Source organism: Lycium ferocissimum, chromosome 9 (genome assembly GCF_029784015.1).
Source record: "Lycium ferocissimum isolate CSIRO_LF1 chromosome 9, AGI_CSIRO_Lferr_CH_V1, whole genome shotgun sequence".
NCBI classification, from domain to species: domain Eukaryota; kingdom Viridiplantae; phylum Streptophyta; class Magnoliopsida; order Solanales; family Solanaceae; genus Lycium; species Lycium ferocissimum.
In genome coordinates, this window is record NC_081350.1 from 69,145,905 (window position 1) to 69,161,816 (window position 15,912).

The 15,912-nt window shown below is 37.2% G+C and overlaps 1 protein-coding gene across 2 annotated transcripts; it reads right to left on the minus strand.

The window, feature by feature from the left end:
- Nucleotides 1-12,054: 12,054 nt before the first annotated feature.
- LOC132029457 (phosphatidylinositol 4-phosphate 5-kinase 6-like) lies at nt 12,055-15,684 on the minus strand. Of its 2 annotated transcripts, none has more exons than XM_059418716.1 (8): nt 14,278-15,684; nt 13,910-14,077; nt 13,661-13,826; nt 13,383-13,499; nt 13,124-13,317; nt 12,906-13,036; nt 12,691-12,769; nt 12,055-12,620 (listed from the first exon to the last, which is right to left on the minus strand). In XM_059418716.1, exons 1-8 carry the CDS (start codon nt 15,423-15,425, stop codon nt 12,332-12,334), a joined length of 2,292 nt encoding a protein of 763 aa, XP_059274699.1. In that variant the 5' UTR covers nt 15,426-15,684; the 3' UTR covers nt 12,055-12,331. The 2 variants fall into 2 exon arrangements, with proteins under 2 accessions (XP_059274699.1, XP_059274698.1); XM_059418715.1 differs by having other exon boundaries at nt 12,691-12,808.
- Between the last annotated feature and the right edge of the window lie 228 nt (nt 15,685-15,912).

The window sequence follows — 15,912 nt, forward strand, 5'->3', positions numbered from 1 at the left end:
GTATTAGTATTCCGCACTTAGTAGTTATTTGTATATTGAGACTGCTTGAATGATTCTGTTTCCTTTTTGGTATGCTTGCAATGAATATTGGTTAAGGGAAGGGTTCGCCTACTAGGAGATTAGTGTGGGTACCCGCTTGACCCACAAGTTGGACCATGACACAAAACATGCCAATGTACTTACTACTTGCAATGGCCCTCACAAAGTACACTCTCAATGTACTACATAGAATATTTGCTATGTTTTTCTGGAGTGACAAAAAAGAAGGAAAAGGCAGACATTAGTCCTCTTGGCCACATATGTGCTTGCCTAAGCAGGAGGGAGGTATGAATTTCAGATCATTTTTTTATATGTCAAAAGCTTTGTTTGCAAAGCTGTGATGGATATTCAGAACAATTTCTGCTTTATGGTCTAATTTCATAGGGAGCAAGTACTGCAAAAAAGCATATACCAACCTTGGTTCAATTGAGAGATAGATCACAACTCCGAAAGAAGATGTTAGAGGCCAGGGATAAAGTGGAGCATGAGATACGTTGGGAACCAAGAAATGGATCTTCTAACTTTTGGTTTGATAATTGGACAAAGTTAGGTCCATTAACTCATGTAATTCCAGCAAATTTCCATATTGATGAAATGGTTGAGGATTTAGAATTTGTCATGGAAAATTAGCAATGGAATCATCAGGTGATGCAACAGATTTTACCTAAGGATATAGTTGAACATGTCAGACCTGAGTTGGTGTTAAGTGAGTCTAACAACCAAAGTGTAAACCTTGGTAGATGCTAACTGGTAGTGGGAAATTTATAGTTAGCAGTGCATGGGAATTACTGAGGCAAAAGGATCATAAAAATTGGCAATACAGTATGATGTGGATAAAAGTATTTCCTTACAAAATCCCTTTTTCTTATTAAGAGTTTGGAAGCTAAAACTATCAGTGCATTATGTCTTTGGCTAACATTGGCATTGCTATAGTTTCGAGATGCAGGTGTTGTGAAATTCCACATCAAGAAACAATGACACATTTGTTTGTAACATATAACTTTGTAGCTAGCATTTGGATTTTGTTTGCCTCAGCTGCTTGTATTATTGGACCATTTGTGCAAATCAAATGGTGGAATGCTGGTTGTGCACCAAAAGTAAAACCATTGTACCAAGCTGCTCCTGCTGTTATACTATGACAACTATCGAAGTGGAGAAATATGATAGTTCATAGAGGGTCAGTGTCAAGGAATAGGGCAAAGGTAAGATATCCTTGGTAGAAGAATTTACCTGACACTTGGCCGCTGATGATAAAATACTTGGAAGGTTATAGGCCAAAGGTGGTGTGTACTACAGTGCAGTGGTGGTGTCCTTCTCTGGGTTGGTTCAAATGCAACACAGATGGAGCTTTTAAGGGCAATCCACAGCTCAGTTCTTTAGCATTTTACATTAGGGACAACAGGGGAGATTTCAAGTATGCATATGATAGTAGAATTGGTGATACTACAAGTATTAGTGCTGAGAAAAAGGCTATACAAGAGGGAATAGAATACCGTGTGCAACATCAGCTTCTGCCTCTTACTATAGAAACAGACTCACTCACAATGATGATGTATGGAGGTAAACATGATTAATTGTTGGAGAAAGAAAAGAGATATACAAATAGTCCATGTGCTCAGAGAAGGAAATCAGCTAGCAGATTATTTCACTAACCTGGTTTTTAATTTTTGTGGGTACAATTCAGTTCACTTTCAGGAGCTACCCGCAGAAGCTAGAAAAACAATTAATAATGATAAGATTCGGCTTCCAAGTTTGAGGTTTAAGACTTATAAAGCAAGGTAACCAGATTGAAAAACAGGTTCACAACAGATAAATACCAGGTGACAAAGCAGCTTGCTCATCAAAATACAAGACAATGCAGAGTTGAACCAGCAAAGATCATGGTTAAAACAACCTGTTTTTATCTTATTATGTTCTTTTGATATTTCTTCTAATGAAATCCTATCCAATGTGTGGTATTAACTTTATAGTTCATCCTGTTGGAAGGATCACAATAGAGGTTATTTTTTGTGAATAATAGATTTCAGCTTCAGGCTACAAAAAGGATCACACTTTAAGAAGATCATAGGTCCTCAAGATCAGAAGCTCAGTGTCACGACCCAAACTGGAGGGCCATGACGGGCACCTGACCGTACTAGTCAAGTACCATCGGACATACATCTGTGACATCAACATAAACATAGGTAGGCCGATAGGGCCATCATATGATTCTCAATAGACTTATAAGGAAAGCATGCCTACATCGAATAATCTGAAAGACTCATCTGTATGAATATGCTGGACATACTATATGAGCCGATAAGGCTATTATAACCACGACGACAAGATATGAACTCTCAAGTACGGACATCATCGACTGTACATAACTGTCTACAAGCCTCTACTAGAAAATATAACATAACGTGACCGGGACAGGGCCTCGCCATACCCATACATATGTGCATACATAAATATACATAGGACCATGCTGACTCCTGGCATCTCCGGAACAAATGGAGTGCATCAACCTTATCTGCTGAGCTGATATCCTAATAGATGGATCACCAACCTATAACTCGGGACCTACGGGCATGAAACGCAGCCCCCCCAAGCAATAAAGGAGCCAGTACAAATAATGTACCGAGTATGGAAGGCATGGAAACAGTATATACATAAGAATCATGAAAGGAATCTGAGACATAAGAATCAATCTGTGGATCTGAATGTATCCGTACGATCGTATACACCGAAAGTGTCCGTATAACTCGTATAAGCGAAAGTGCCTGCGAGGGCGTATGATATGCGTGCTTTCTTTCAAAAAATCATATGCATATATCATAATATATCGTTAGTGTTGTGGAACGTACAAATTTCGATCCATAAATGTTAGTCTTCGAACGTGCAGTCCGATCCATATATCATATCATCCCGCGTCCGGGGTAACATCATAACGTACCCACTGCAGTGGTGTGCACATCTACGTGCCGTACCCGGCCGACTATAGCGCGGCTCGGTGTGAGAAAATACATACATACATATATATATATATATATATATATATATATATATATATATATATATATATATATATATATATATAAATTCATGAAAGACTCGTGAAATACCACTCTGAACACTGGAACTATAGATATGAACTATGCCTGAATGTACATACGAAGCCAAAGGTACGAGTATCTCTAAAGCATTTAGGAATAGAATTCTTTGGAACTTGATCGTTTATTTCTTTCGTTCGTATCATAAAGATAATGCCAAAATGAAAGAAAGTGATAGCCTTAACATACCTGGTCTTAGCTCAACGGCTCTAGAACTCAACACGTATCTGCTTCACGATCTATATCTAACAGCAATGATACTATCGCTAATTATACAGCGACTCTCTTAATCGTATTCTGAAAATCTAACTTATCGTAAAACAAAACGGACAGCATCTCCCCCGTTCTTCTCATTTTCCCAAACTCCATATATCAAAAACAACAACCAGAGCAATCCAACAAGTATATACATCAATAACAAGATACCATGTAGCAGCAACAAGTCATAAACATTTCACGACGAGCGACAAGCCCAGATACGATTATCAAACACATTTCTTCAATTTTTCTTTCCTTCAAAATACATATCAATGACAACAACAACAATATACTTAAGTTACTCCAACAATTTCCAGCTACAACACAACCCAAAAATATACCTCAAATCAGCCCACACAATAACAATAACTTATCCGATTTTCCGCAATTAATTTTGTAGTTCCCATCTCATAATTTAGCTATGACCGGGATGAATTTAAATATATCTAGGAGATAATAGTTCTTACCTTATATTCCAAGAAATGATCTTCTTCCACCTTACTCCACTTCGAAGAAAGCCCGGATTCAACAACGCGATAAAATACAACGAGATTGAAGCGGTGAGCACAACCTCTATGATGTTCTTGAAGAAAATTGCACTTTGCATTCTTAAAATTGCAAGTTTCCTTGATGCTATAAGGATATAAATTAACGTTTCAGCTATATCTATGTAAATTACCACTGTAACATAGTTGTCTTCCTTTATCCAAAAGCCAAGCATGAATTAATGTAGCTACTTTCATCAATTCTTAAACGTTGATGTTGATAAGAGTAGTTCACATTGCTGGTCACTAAGGAAAGGTGCTGCACCCCTTTTTCCTTTAAGTAAAATCCCAACAATGATATGTATAAGGTCTATGCAACCTTTGCTCTCACTTTACACGCGGAATCATTATGTTCACTCCTAATCCCTTTAATTAAAGAATGCCACCCCTTATATATGTGTAGATTAGTCATTAACAAGCAGTCCCCATGTGCCACGTGGATGTCCACCAAATAACACTTATCCATTTAATTCCTTATTCACCCACTTTATTCCAACATTTAACCAATTATTCACATAATTTATTTCTTGATCTCGGTTCACTCAATATTGATCACTTCTAACACATTTCATGTACTCATTATCATAATCATTTGGTAGAACTCTAGTCCATAACCTCTTTATACATACACCAAATATTATTCCCAATCACCGCCGTCATACTTTTTAAGTCCTAAATTATTTCGGGACCTCATCCTTTTTTACACCGATCTCTTTATTTACATACTTGAGTATAACAAAAATTCTACGATGTGAGCGGTTCGAACAATAGCCCAAAATCCCGGGGTATTACATCGATTAACTTATACTCTCCGATTCATTTAACCTTCACAACACTTACTTATCACCTGTTTAACATAGCACAAGTACTTATAACCTCAAAAATAATCTTGTCCTTGAACTTTGTCGATTAACTTACGAAAAATCCAACGTACAAAAGTACGGGATGTAACATCCTTCCCCTTTTTAGAACATTCGTCCTCGAATGTTAAACTAGTCCTGTATAAGTATACTGGTTACGGTGATCCTATAATGTCAATTCTAACTACAACTCATCTATCATGTTGTGCCTCTCTTTGCATAACTTAATACCATTCTGCACTTGAAATCAGTTAATATTGAATTTCCAAAGAAAGTGGTCATAATTTAGCTACTTCTGTAATTGACAGCAACTTACTATATCCATCTACACTTGAAGCTTAAGTCGAGTTTTTCTTGTTTTGGAGTTATCTTTCCAGTAACACTGTAGAATAGGAGTTGTCTTTCCCTTGGGTAGGTTGACCATCGCATATTGGTTCCTCTTGTTCTCTCTTCTAATTCTTATAGGTCTAATCCCACTCTTTATTTAGATTGCATAGTCCGCAGCATACATTATTCTTGGAGTAATCATTTTAATCCTCTGACATGCACTATCTATAACATTCGCTTTGAATAGTTGAAAACGAGTTTCCTTCTCAGTAATGACTCTCGGTTGCAATACTCCCTTGGCACCTCAGGAATATCCTTTCAAGAGATATAAGTGAGTCACTCTCCTGATATGATCCTCCTTAATACTTGAACTCGTCGATCATTTTTCTTGCTCAATTAGTCTAGATACCTTTCGTCCTTATCGTTACTTCTTCCCATAATCTTAATCGTATAGTCATTACCTCTATACCCGCATTATTAAATCAACCATGTGAATCCTTTGTTACATACTGATACCATGTCATCTCTTAACCTCTCGCGATTACGTAATAATCAGGAAACTTCTTCTTATCTTTAGAATCCTCTTCGGGTGTCTCTTCTTGCTTAACTTATATCTGAAAAAAGGTTACGGTACATGCATCTCAAGGGGTTTTAAAACCCATGTTAATCATATCCCGTAATGAATCTCTCGAGAGCACTCTTTTAAGGTAAATACTCGTATCACATCTCGAGTGAACACTTATATAGGTAGTTTTCCCTATAGCACCCCTATCATCACATTGAGGTGAATACCTCTCTTCTGTCATATGCCCATTTTTCAAATCTATTTCACAGTTTGCCTTACTTTATGAAGCACTATCTTGAACTTTTCTTCCCTCTTTCGTCGTTCGGTCCATACCTTTTACCATTTCATCCTTACGTCTTTGCTTGTCATATCACCTCATAATGCCGAAGGTCAATTTCCCTTTGTTTTCTAATGTCCATAACTATTTCACCATAGGATAGATGCCTTTGTCATAAGGTTCTTTGCCATAAATTCATTGAGACCCATGGGTCATCTTATGGATTAGTCATTGTCATTAATATAGCTCGTAACTAATCTATATTTCCTTCACTGCACCGTTCTCAAACTTGCCATCTTTGGATGTGCTTTTTCTTAATAATCTCTTCTCCTTGCCGCATAACTTACCCGGATTGTGACTTTGTTTGTTACCGTCTTTATATGTACATAACATTGGTCCATCAATCATTCAAGATTATACCTTATCCTTTTCCTTGTCTCATTTCTCTTTTTTTTTTCTCAAGTAATACCATTAGTAGCGGAATAACCACAAGTGCAATCACAATGCTTTCAGCTATTCGTTGATAAAACTGTGACCTACAACTCAATATTAATCCTTCCATAATTCTCTCCGATCAGCTCCCACTATTATGGGCACATTCTTCTATGCTATCCCAATGTGGTAATAACGGGGTAATATGTGGGCCTTTTAGAATCCCTTCGGGAGATGTTATATAGTATAGACGTAGAGTCACTTTCTTCTTTGTGCATAAGGTGTTTTACTCATCAAATAACCCCGTCCCTCTCATCAAAATCTAATTAGTCACACATTACTTATGATCACACATTACTTATGATACAATTCGAAACCTCAATCATCTTATAATAATATCCATTAACATGCTCGCATAGTACTGGAATATCCACAAGGTATGATGCTCTCTTGTACTCTGCTCATCAGGTTACTATTACTAGTGGACGTTCTTTTTATTCGCCTCAGTTCTACCTTTCCTTCTCTATATTTAACATATTTTTCTTTTTCTGATCATACACATCACACATACTAGACATTCATCACTTGTCGTTCCTTTGTTTCGTTGATCAATCTTATCTCGTTTTCCATTATCATAGTTTGGATCTCTTCCTTTTCGCATCTCTCACTTTCCTTCGTGTCAATAATAACAAACTCCTATCGTATAACCATCCTGGTGAATAACCTAGGCTATAACGCAGAACGTAGCTGTAGTCATAAACTCAACAAACTACCAGGCGAAGAACTTTAGTAAACATATTCCTTTCCATCTATTATCTCGAGGCATTTGTTAAGGTCAATAGCCCATAGTGACTTAAATGTTTTCCCGCATTAATCATCGGGTGAGGTCTAACTTGCCAATCTATAATGGTATTTCATGCGTATACATATACATGTACACATCAAGCTCATCCTATAGCTCAATCTTTCGAAGACATATAAGGGTTAGTTAACCTTTTCCGATTTGTGAACTTCTATTGGGGTGCTTATCTCTTTAATTCTCTTTTGATAAATAAAACTTCTTTCTACCCAAGTACACATTTTTCCTTCACATTCTTATATCCTATCCTCTCTCATCTATCATAATATCTCATTATTCCCATTTCTGATCTAATGTTTATCTATTAAACCTGTCCCATAACTGACTTTCAATATCACCTCTAATTACTTCACTCCTGTACCCTTTCTTTCTTCTCGTAATAATCCCGCTTAAAAGTTTCCACAATTTCCCTTAAGTTCTTGGGAAATTTCGACAGAGTTTTCTCTATAATTGTAACAATCCCAAACCTGTACACAGCCTAGAAAATACATCTCATGCCTTACAAGGCCATATATATAAACACATATGATATACAACCCAACCACACAGGGCTGATTACTACAAAAGAATGTAAAATAATAAAGCTTGTCTCATAATTCGTGCCTGAACATTCTTCTTAAAACTCCATCTTTCCCTTCTAAATCTCTTCATCCATCGACCCCTTTCAAAGAGGTTTACGTACTCGCAAATCATATATTCCTCCTATTTTTCTGGTCTTTGACACTTTATAAGTAAATCTGTAGTTACAACTACAATTAATACTCACATTACCTGACTTACCTGTAGCATTCCAAAAGTGCCTAATGATAAACTTTACTTCCTTATATAATTACTCACATTCTGAAGTTCCACAATAAAAACCCTTACCTTGGCCCTACTCGAGAACTCTGATCCGGTACAAATCGGTCCAACGGTAGTTGGGGAAGTTCTTCTTCTGGTTGTTCTCCCATAGGCTTTTCCATGGCGTCCATACCTTCTACAAATGTACCAATTATACTGACACTCCTAAACTTACCATTGTTCTCGTTTAACCCTCGTTCTGCAGATACCATTAATCTGGGATTACGCAAATGGTCATCTTCCAATATTTGTCTATCCCTTACCTGTTCAGTGGGTTCCCCTGGATCTCAGACAGATCTATCTCTATGGCGGACATAACTTCAAATAGATCTATCTCGATAGAAGGCACATTCTCTGATGGGTCTGTATCATAAGAATGACTAACTCTGGAAGCCCATGGACCATCAGCATTCTTCCCCATAGAAGCCTTCTCACAACTACAAAACAATCAGGGTTAGGATTGGAAATATTACATCCTATGACTTAGCTCTATCACACGATCTAAAATAGAAAAGAAGGTAACCATCCTAAATGTCCTGCAGCCTCCTGTTTATAAGTGTGGCGCACAACACACCCATAAACAAGACTCTACTAGACACGGCTTGTAGACAACCCAAGGACAGAACTGTTCTGATATCACTTTTGTCACGATTCAAACTGGAGGGCCATGACGGGCACCTGACCGTACTAGTCAAGTACCATCGGACATACATCTGTGACATCAACATAAACATAGGTAGACCGATATGGCCATCATATGATTCTCAATAGACTCATAAGGAAAGCATGCCTGCATCGAATAATCTGAAAGACTCATCTATATGAATATGCGGGACATACTGTATGAGCCGATAAGGCTATCATAACAACTTGTGACAACATATGAACTCTCAAGTCTCGACATCATCTGACAGTACATAACTGTCTACAAGCTTCTACTAGAAAACATAACATAACGTGACCGGAACAGGGCCCTGCCATACCCATACATATGTGCATACATAAATATACATAAAACCATGCTGACTCCTGGCATCTCCGAAACAAATGGAGTGCATCAACCTCATCTGCTGAGCTGATATCCTAATAGATGGATCACCGACCTATATCTCGGGACCTACGGGCATGAAACGCAGCCCCCCAAGCAATAAGGGAGTCAGTACGAATAATGTACTTAGTATGTAAGGCATTGAAACAGTATATAAATAAGAATCATGAAAGGAATTTGAGACATGAGAATCAATCTGTGGATCTGAATGTATCTGTATGACTGTATACTTGAAAGTGTCTGTATAACTCTGTATAACTGAAAGTGCCTCTGAGGGCGTATGATAAGCATGCTTTCTTTCAAAAATCATATACATATATTATAATATAACTGTTACTGTTGTGGAACGTACAGCCCATTCCATAAATGTTAGTGTTGCGGAATGTGCAATCCGATCCATATATCATATCATCCCGCGTCCGGGGTAACATCATAACGTACACACTGCAATGGCGTGCACATCTACGTGCCGTACCCGGCCGACTATAGCGCGGCTCGGTGTGAGAAAATACATACACATATATATAAATTCATGAAAGACTCGTGAAATACCACTCTGAACTCTGGAACTATAGACATGAACTATGCCTAAATGTACATACGAAGCTAAAGGTATGAGTATCTCTAAAGCATTTAGGAATAGAATTCTTTGGAACTTGATCGTTTATTTCTTTCGTTCGTATCATAAAGATAATGCCAAAATGAAAGAAAGGGATAGACTTAACATACTTGATCTTAGCTCAACGGCTCTAGAACTCAACTCGTATCTGCTTCACGATCTATTTCTAACAGCAATGATACTATCACTAATTATACAAATGATTCTCTTAATCGTATAACGAAAATCTAACTTATCCTAAAACAAAACGGGCAGCATCTCCCCGTTCTTCTCATTTTACCAAACTCCATATATCAACAACAACAACCAGAGCAATCCAGCAAGTATATAAATCAATAACAAGATACCGTGTAGCAGCAACAAGTCATAAACATTTCACGGCGAGCGACAAGCCCAGATACGATTATCAAACACACTTCTCCAATTTTTCTTTCCTTCAAAATACATATCAATGACAACAACAACAACAATATACTTAAGTTACTCTAAAAATTTCCAGCTACAACACAACCCAAAAATATACCTCAAATCAGCCCACACAATAACAATAACTTATCCAATTTCCCGCAATTAATTTTGTAGTTCCCATCTCACAATTTAGCTATGACCGGGATGAATTTAAATATACCTAGGAGAGAATAGTTCTTACCTTATATGCCAAGAAATGATCTTCTTCCACCTTACATCACTTCGAAGAAAGCCCGGATTTAACAACGCGATAAAATACAACAACGAGATTGAAGCGGTGAGCAAAACCTCTGTGATGTTCTTGATGAAAATTGCACTTTGCATCCTTAAAATTGCAATTGTCCTTGCTGCTATAAGGATATAAATTCACGTTTCAGCTATATTTATGTAAATTACCACTGTAACATAGTTGTCTTCCTTTATCCAAAAGCCAAGCATGAATTAAGGTTGCTACTTTCATCAATTCTTAAACGTTGATGTTGATAAGAGTAGTTCACGTTGCTGGTCACTAAGGAAAGGTGCTGCACCCCTTTTTCCTTTTAAGTAAAATCCCAACAATGATATGTATAAGGTCTATGCCACCTTTGCTCCCACTTTACACGTGGAATCATTATGTTCATTCCTAATCCCTTTAATTAAAGAATGACACCCCTTATGTATGTGTAGATTAGTCATTAACAAGCTGTCCCCATGTGCCACGTGGATGTCCACCAAATGACACTTATCCATTTAATTCCTTATTCACCCACTTTATTTCAACATTTAACCAATTACCCACATAATTTATTTTTTGATCTAAGTTCACTCAATATTGATCACTTCTAACACATTTTATATACTCATTATCATAATCATTTGGTAGAACTCTAGTCCATAACCTCTTTATACATACACCAAATATTATTCCCAATCACCGCCGTCATACTTGTTAAGTCCTAAATTATTTTGGGACCTCATCCTTTTATACACCGATCTCTTTATTTGCATACTTGAGTATAACAAAAATTCTCCGGTGTGAGCGGTTCGAACAATAGCCCCAAAGCCCGGGGTATTACATCGCTGAACTTATACTCTCCGATTCATTTAACCTCTAACCTTCACGGCACTTACTTATCACCTGTTTAACATAGCACAAGTACTTATAACCTCAAAAATAATCTTGTCCTTGAACTTATGTCGATTAACTTACGAAAAATCCAACGTACAAAAGTACGGGATGTAACACTCAGTCATTCTGAGGATCACAGTGTTGAAGAACAAGCTGCCTCATTGAGTTGAACTATAACTGCATACCTCCAAATTTGAAGGATCCTTCTAATGATTATTAATTTCATAGCACCTGGGGAGAACTTAACGTGACTTGAGATGGCATCAAACCAGATTTTGGAGCACTACTGCATTCCACACTCAATTCAACAGATCCAGCTTGTGATTTCACTTTAGAGGCACTTTTGGCCTTAGCTTTAGCTAGATTATTTTCATGTACCTTTAACTTCTTTATTTTGCTTTTCCAGGTTGTGTACAAACCTTTTTTGTTAATGCATTCCCAACTAGTACCTAACTAGTTTTTTTTTTTTATTAAAAAAAAAGTAGGTTTCGGCTATACCCAATCATATATTTAGCAATAACAGATAAGCCACCATACACCGATCGACATTTTGACTATTCATAAGAACTTGTACTATATTCTTTCATGTATAACTATTTATCAAAAAATTTGCTTAATAATACTTAGGAAAACTCTGTACAACCTAACTTGGCATACATGTGTAATGCACGTGCCGTGAAAATAGTATCAATATAAAAGGAAGATCAAGAGAAGAGATTTAGGAACACCCATTCTGCTATGAAACAACATATGTCACAATTAAATCAGTGATTTTTCTCTTACAACTGTTTCTATACAATTGTCATCTCAAATGGTGTTTGTATCTACTTAAAAAATCATAAAGAAAAATGAAATGAAGGAAATGGAAGTGTGCTAGCTATATTTTAGCTGTAACCATAGAGAAAACTTTCACCAAAATGGTATACAGTTGTTGGCAATTAAGCTTGTGTCCTAGTAATAATAAGAAAACAAGATTCATCTTGTTAATTCCTTGTCAGGTGTCCTCTGTAAAAACTTTGAATATGTAATCGCGAAAACGCCTTGAGTATGCCTTTGGATCGACAGCAGAGATAGAATTGGGGTCACATTGGATAGATTTGTATGCATGCTCAAGCTTTTTGGTAATGTCATAGTCCTGAAGTATGTCTATGATTCCAAAAAATAATATCACATCATACAACTCCCCTGTTGGTTCTCCTACTAACTGAAAGTCTAAGTCATTTTTCCTCTCTGTCCTTTCAACTCTTGCTGGCATGTTTATACCCAAACTCATGCCACCCCACCTGCAATATTAACTAATGCATTTTAGTGACACAACTTGTATTTGGTCAATTAGGAAGATAAAAAATGTACCCTGCAGGATTAAGAAGCAATTGATCCCTATCTGCCCGAGAAAGACGAGGAACTGATCCATCTTCCAATCCTTCATTATCTGCAAGCAAGGGAAAATGATGAATCCTCGAACAATATCCTAAAAGAATGTCCATTGAGATTGAAATAAGTGGAAAAAGGAGTCAGTATTCTAAGAAATATAAAAAAGCACGGAAGTCTGTAAAACTAGCACAAACCAGTAGGTGTTCTATAACCAGGAGGAGTTTGGTCTCCAGTGCTACTTGCTTCCCCAAAATGAAGACCAACTAAAAGGCTGTAATCCATCACTCTCTCTTGTTCCAGTAGCTCACAATCCCTATCAACTTGCCTGAAATTTGAAGAGACATCTGAATATTCTTTCTACCAAATTAATGCCAAAAGAATTAAAAAAAAAATGAGACAGGATCCTAGCTACCTTCGGAATTCTTGGAACCATGTCTTTTGTAACCGGAATATAAAGTTGAGATCAAGGTCCTTTAGAGTTGTGGTTGCATCAATCTCTGATTCTGGCTTATCTGTCATCCGCCCAAATGTTGACCCTTTCAAGTCGAATCGTCTATGAATTGCATAATCAGTGCAGAAGAGATTCCCCATGATAACAAATCGTACCTAAAATATTAAACATGTAATGAGTTGTGCTAGTGATCATTTAGTATGACTAACTCATTGCTTACCTTTTTCTGTGCTGGTCCGGTTAGCTTAACACAATGCAGGCCAAAATACTTGGTCACTAGGGTGTTCTCAAAAGCGCGAACATGATTGAAATAGGCATGGAGCATCCTTAGAAGCACCTAAGAACCATCCATTTACAAGAAAAGTTATTTATTATTATTATTATTATTATTATTATTATTATTATTATTATTATTATTATTATTATTTTCTTTGCAGAAAATGCTAAGGCAATGTTTATCATTTAATTATATATTGTGAAAGGATTTAGAAATCTCACTTTGACTTCAGCCTTCTTCATTGTCTTGATCATGTATCTATCATCATTTGTCAAGTAGAAGAAGCTTCCACTTTTTCCTGGGGAGCATAGCTCGCGAAGGGCGTCATTGCCACAAATAGACAACATATAATCAGCTGCGTCTACTTTGAATAACATCCTTAAAGCCCTAACAAAAATAGTCATTCATGAAGAATATGTATCCAATGTTAAGAGTAAAATAAACAAAATCATTCATAATTACATATATACCTGAAAACTTTAGGGCAATAGTCTTTCCATCTGAATTCACAAGATGGATGAGGAGGTGTGCTTTTGGATCCTTCAGGTGGGAATCTTGTCCAGTACTTCTCTTTGGGATCAAATGCTGAAGGCTTGAGATCTAGTGATGGAACTGGTCCTGGCCTTCCTACTGAATGCCTATCACGTTATTTCACATTAGAAGTAAACATAACAAGAATTATCTTGAGCCTGATGTATATATATAGAAAAAGCAAAATGGTGTAAAAAAAAGTAACTTCTCTTCAATTTTCCATGAAAATGCATGACTTAATTTCAGTTACATAGATAAGGGACTTGAAAATTAATTAATGTTGAAGAACAGAATTGTCACTAAGTACCTGATTCCCAATTGCAAATTGAGCATAAGCTCATAATTCTTATGGCCTTTGGAAATAGTCTCTCCTTGCCTTTTTGCTGCCTTAGGAAGTCTAATAGGGCTCCCTCTAATATATCCATCCACGGCGATAGGATCATCTATATTATAAGAAATAGTTGGAGGCGTGACATCTGATAAACGCATTCGACCAAATTCCCTATCCACAGGGGCTGCGTCTATTCGCCCATCTACTGACATCCTCCTCGGCCTAACGTTATTTTCTGCCGCCTTGGCAGACCTCCAAACTGCCAGCTTTTTCTGAGAAGGCATTATTGATACCTTCTCATTTGGACAAATGCTACATTCCATCAAATCTCTATTGTAAACCTCCTGAGGATCCCAATCAAGATTTCCACTTTCTAACAATGATGCAGATGGATAAAAAGTCCCATTTTGTTCATTCGCATCTTTACTCCAGTTTCCAACATAAAAGCTACCATCAATCCATTGCAATGTCCCATTTCCCTTTGGCACTCCATCTTCCCAATTCCCTTCGTACACATTCCCATTTTTCCAACACATCTTCCCTTTCCCACATATCCCACCATTCTTCCATTCACCAACATAACAATTCCCATTCTTCCACGTATACTTCCCGTGTCCTTCTTGTAATCCTCGACTCCATTCCCCATCATAGACATCTCCGTTCGAGTATTCTTTAACCCCATGTCCATGTTTCAAATTCATCACCCATGAACCTCTAAATGAGTCCCCATTAGGCCCCGTATACGTGCCTTCTCCATCCATGTATCCACTCTTGAAATTCCCCTCATACATAGCACCAGAGGGCCAACTAAATGTGCCTTTCCCCATCTTTTTGCCTCGAAACCAATCACCTACGTACATGCACCCATCAGTCCACCAATATTTGCCATGTCCATGTGGGAAACTATCCACCCAATAGCCACTATAGTAATCTCCATTGGGGAGGAACCTCTCTGAATGGTAAACCTCCCCATTCGCGTGACCCTCATTCTCCTGTTCTGGATCTACTTGATCAATTATGATCTCTTCCTCGACGTGAGATGGTCCATACGTACCAAATATTGTGTTGGCTCGTTTCCTCGCTACTGCTTGTGTTTTCCTCACCGTTGCCTCCCAAGCCTTCATGATATAATAATAATAAGATCCTTTTTTCTTTTCTCGATCGAAATAATGTATATGTATATATCCAGTAGTTTATGATTTTAATGAAATCTAGTTGATAAAATTCGTCCTGGATGAGGAAATGCATGAAACAAGATATTGTTGATCGGCCATGCAAAGACATGCAGGTGATGAGATAGAAAATCAATATCTTCTCTTTCTTTCATTGTTTTCTTATCAGCTCCGGCTTGCTCGCTCTCTCTCTCTCTCTCTCCTCCCTACGTGTGATGGAATAAAGGAGAAAAAACAACAAGACTATCACTTTCTTCGACTCTTTATATATCTTATTAAAAACTTTTTTTCCTTTTTCATTCATTTGTTTTAAAATTTCATGATTTTGATTGGTACTCTATTTAAGTAACGAAATAAGGAAACGAAAATAACGACGTAATTGAATATGTCAAAGGTTGGTCAAAATGGCACCTTGTAAGTCTAAATGAATTATAAACAT

Bases quoted from the DNA above. Each gene is read 5' to 3' on its own strand.
- LOC132029457 (XM_059418715.1), bottom strand. From the start codon at position 15,425: ATGAAGGCTTGGGAGGCAACGGTGAGGAAAACACAAGCAGTAGCGAGG. The intron at 13,500-13,660 runs GTGAGATTTCTA...GATGGTTCTTAG, and splicing joins TGAAGAAGGCTGAAGTCAAA to GTGCTTCTAAGGATGCTCCA. The intron at 13,037-13,123 runs GTAGCTAGGATC...TTCAAATTTCAG, and splicing joins TGGTTCCAAGAATTCCGAAG to GCAAGTTGATAGGGATTGTG.